General features: G+C 35.6%; 1 protein-coding gene across 1 annotated transcript; it reads right to left on the reverse strand.

The window, feature by feature from the left end:
- Positions 1 to 1,430: 1,430 nt before the first annotated feature.
- LOC131323528 (histone H4) lies at positions 1,431 to 2,003 on the reverse strand. The gene has a single exon (XM_058355406.1). It carries the CDS (start codon positions 1,903 to 1,905, stop codon positions 1,594 to 1,596), a length of 312 nt encoding a protein of 103 aa, XP_058211389.1. The 5' UTR covers positions 1,906 to 2,003; the 3' UTR covers positions 1,431 to 1,593.
- Positions 2,004 to 3,520: the final 1,517 nt, after the last annotated feature.

Below are 3,520 nucleotides of genomic sequence, written 5' to 3' on the forward strand. Positions count from 1 at the left end.
ATTTTGCAACACAAAAAAAAAAGGAAAAAAAAACTATTAGAGCATGTACACCAAATAATGTATAATGCATTTTTAGTTATTTTAGTTAAGAAAAACAAAAAAAAAACCAGCTGCAACAGCTTCGGGGAAATGCAGCTATTTTCCATTCTTGAATAGTGGTTTGGTACTTCTGCCGAAGATGGTACAGCAGTAATTCACCAGCTACCTTTTAAAAAATTAGTTTCTCTCACCTCTTCTGTCACTCAAACTACTATTCATCTTCTCTCACTCACTCTTTCTCTCTCAAAGTAATAATATTTTAATAAAGAATATGTTAAATAAATAATGTTGAAAAAAATGTGAGTAAGTAAAATAAAAAATATACACTATTCACAAGTTTTTGTTGCCTAATTACTGATAAACTTGCTCTTATGGATCATTGCTACTATCATACGGAGTATTTTGTTTTTACAGTAGTTTCTACAAAAGCCATGTATTCTTCAATTTTCCCTAAAATTTCTTAAATCAATGAACACAAAAATAATTACTTTTCTAGCACTAAATTCTTAACAAGTGAACAAAAAGCAAATGTGTTTGTTTTTCTGAACGGGAGTTTTTTTCATTTGATCATCAGAAAATGCCCAAACGACTACAAACCACCCAAAATCCACGGTTCGAAAAGAAATCCTCTTACCTTTTATTCACCTTTTATTCATATGGCTTGGATAATCATAAACTAGAGGAGAAACTAGTGAGCAATAATCTCGACCTGAGTAAGTGGGCAATCTCGACCTGGTTTACTCAAAGACCAAAACTGTAAGAACATCTTCAGCCTTCACCCATATTTTTTCTTAAATTTGAGTCAAATTTTGGGTAAACACATCTCCAACCATCAAACCCAAATTTTACACATCTTCCTCTCTCTCTCTAACTAACCGTTGGAGAAATAAGTCAAAAACAAAAATTGTCTCAAATTTGAGCAAAAAAATTGGTAAAATCCAAAATGAAAAAGAATTTGAATCAAAGATTGAAGAGAACTTTTTGTGATTTTTACCCCATTTTTAAATTTGAGTTTTAAAATGGATTAAGACCGAAGATGCTCTGACAGAACCAGATTCATAGAGAGAAACAAATGCAATTCCTGTTAAGATGACCCTTGCTGATTCATAAACTAATACTGTAATGGTTAGATGACGTATCAGATACTAGTGGGCTTCATGCCTCCTCAAGATCAGTAAACAATACTTGCATCTATCCAGCTAGTGAGGTGGTACATTCTTCATCAGGTGAAAAAATTCTCTGTATAAGTTGATGGAACACCAAAAACCGTTTCCAGATTCGTTTTGAACTATAAATCAGTAGAGAGGCTTACTAGCAATTTTTTCAGTCCACATTTCCATAGTAGCATCAAATCATTGAACCGAAACCAAGAACAGAATCAACACGATCAATTTGCAAAGTAATCAAAGATCCATTACCACCGCTGTAAACCCACGACGATTACAAGGAGTTAAAACTAACAATAGACAGAAGAAGTAGAGATCAACAGATGACAAGCCAAAAGAGAGAGACACGACAACATCTACAGTCGCTAGCATCAGATATCGAAAAACCCTAGCCTCCGAAGCCGTAGAGAGTCCTGCCCTGCCTCTTGAGAGCGTAGACCACGTCCATGGCCGTCACGGTCTTCCTCCTGGCGTGCTCCGTGTACGTCACGGCGTCACGGATGACGTTCTCCAGAAAGATCTTGAGCACCCCGCGGGTCTCCTCGTAGATCAGGCCGCTGATGCGCTTCACGCCTCCCCTGCGAGCGAGCCTCCTGATGGCCGGCTTGGTGATGCCCTGGATGTTGTCCCTCAGCACCTTCCTGTGCCTCTTCGCTCCTCCCTTTCCCAGCCCCTTGCCTCCCTTCCCACGACCAGACATTTTTTCCGAGAGAGAGAGAGAAGAAGAAGAAATCTAGGGTTTGTTTCGGAATTTGGGGGATTTTCGTTGGATTTGAGTATCGGTGAGAGACGAAGGTATTCTGTGAGGGGTATTACTATTTATAAAGGGGTTTCAATTGGGGTGGGGGGGTTTGATCGTGGGCGTTGGATTTGGATATGATCGGACGGAGATGAAGGTCGATCCGCGTGAGATGGGTTGGTTGGATGGGAGACGTTGATTGGCTGTGAATCGACGGGTGTGAGTGGTTGAAAGGACGACGGAACGGATTGTGTTTTTTTCCAGTGGTGGCACTCCCACCAATGGGAGGAGAAGGGGAGGGTTTGGCGGGATTGGAAAAGGGATGGTGTAGTTTGGGAAATTTTAAGAGACGAACCAAACGCGCGCAATATACACTTTTTTCAAATAGAATGATAAGAGTATTATAATAGCATCCACGGTGGTATATATTCATAACACAAAACCCTTCTCTCTTTTATATTTTCAATATGTTTCTGAAAAAAATACTTTTAAAAAAAGTTTCTATTTTTTTGCAAAAACTGTTTTTTTTCAAAACTGTCTTCTTCTTTTTTTGCGAAAACTATTTTTTTATTAAAACTGTTTTTCCCAAAAAACTTCTTTTTGTTTTTCAAAAAAACAGTTTTTTTATTAGATTTTTTTTTCAAAAACTGTTCTTTGAAAAAAAAAATTCAAAAACTATTTTCTTTTTTTACTTTTTCCCGAAAACTTTTTTTTTTTAAATCAAAGTTTTCAAAAAGCTATTTTCTCTTCTTCTAATAACCTATTTTTATTAGTTTGAAACCTATTTTTAAAAATTTGTTTTCTATGTTTACAATTTTTAGATTTTTATAAATTGAAAATGTGATGTGGCAAGTTTTAGTTATTCAAATTTGATTGTATCATTGTGGACCTCTACATAGCTAACCTTAGCAACATTTTAAATGCATATAACCAAAAGATAATGTGGCAACTTTTGATTATTGACTTTTGGTTATTCCACTATGGATGCTCTAAGAGCATCCGCAATGGGAATAATCAAAATCGATAACCAAAATGTGCCACGTCAGCATTTGATTATCCATTTAGTTCATAATCAAACCAAACAAACTTGATCTCCACATTGGTTATTTTTGTATCCCTATAAAAAAACCCCCACAATACGCAATGCATCTAAGTCCAATTACAAACGAGTTCCAATCGCGCACCCGACCACACCAAATTATTCGTCTCGATGAGACGATTCTAATATGAGGTATTTTTTAATTTTTTTGTTTTGAATTTGGTTATTGAGTTTTGGTTATTGGTAAAAGTTGTTAAGTTTGGTTATTCAAAGGTCAAAATTTGATGAGTTGCTAAGAGATTGCTAAGTTTGGTTATTACAATGTGAGTACTTTTTTGAGCAAACATTGCTAACTTTAGCAACCTTTTAATTTTGATTATTACATTGTGGATGCTCTAAGGCCATCCACAGTGGTATAATCAAAAGAAAATTATTTTTAAAGTTAACAATATTGGGGTAAAAGATGGCTCACAATGGTATAATCAAACTTAACAATATTCTTAGAAATAATCAAATTTTGGGCTTTGGATAACCAAA

This window comes from Rhododendron vialii, chromosome 1a (genome assembly GCF_030253575.1).
Source record: "Rhododendron vialii isolate Sample 1 chromosome 1a, ASM3025357v1".
NCBI classification, from domain to species: domain Eukaryota; kingdom Viridiplantae; phylum Streptophyta; class Magnoliopsida; order Ericales; family Ericaceae; genus Rhododendron; species Rhododendron vialii.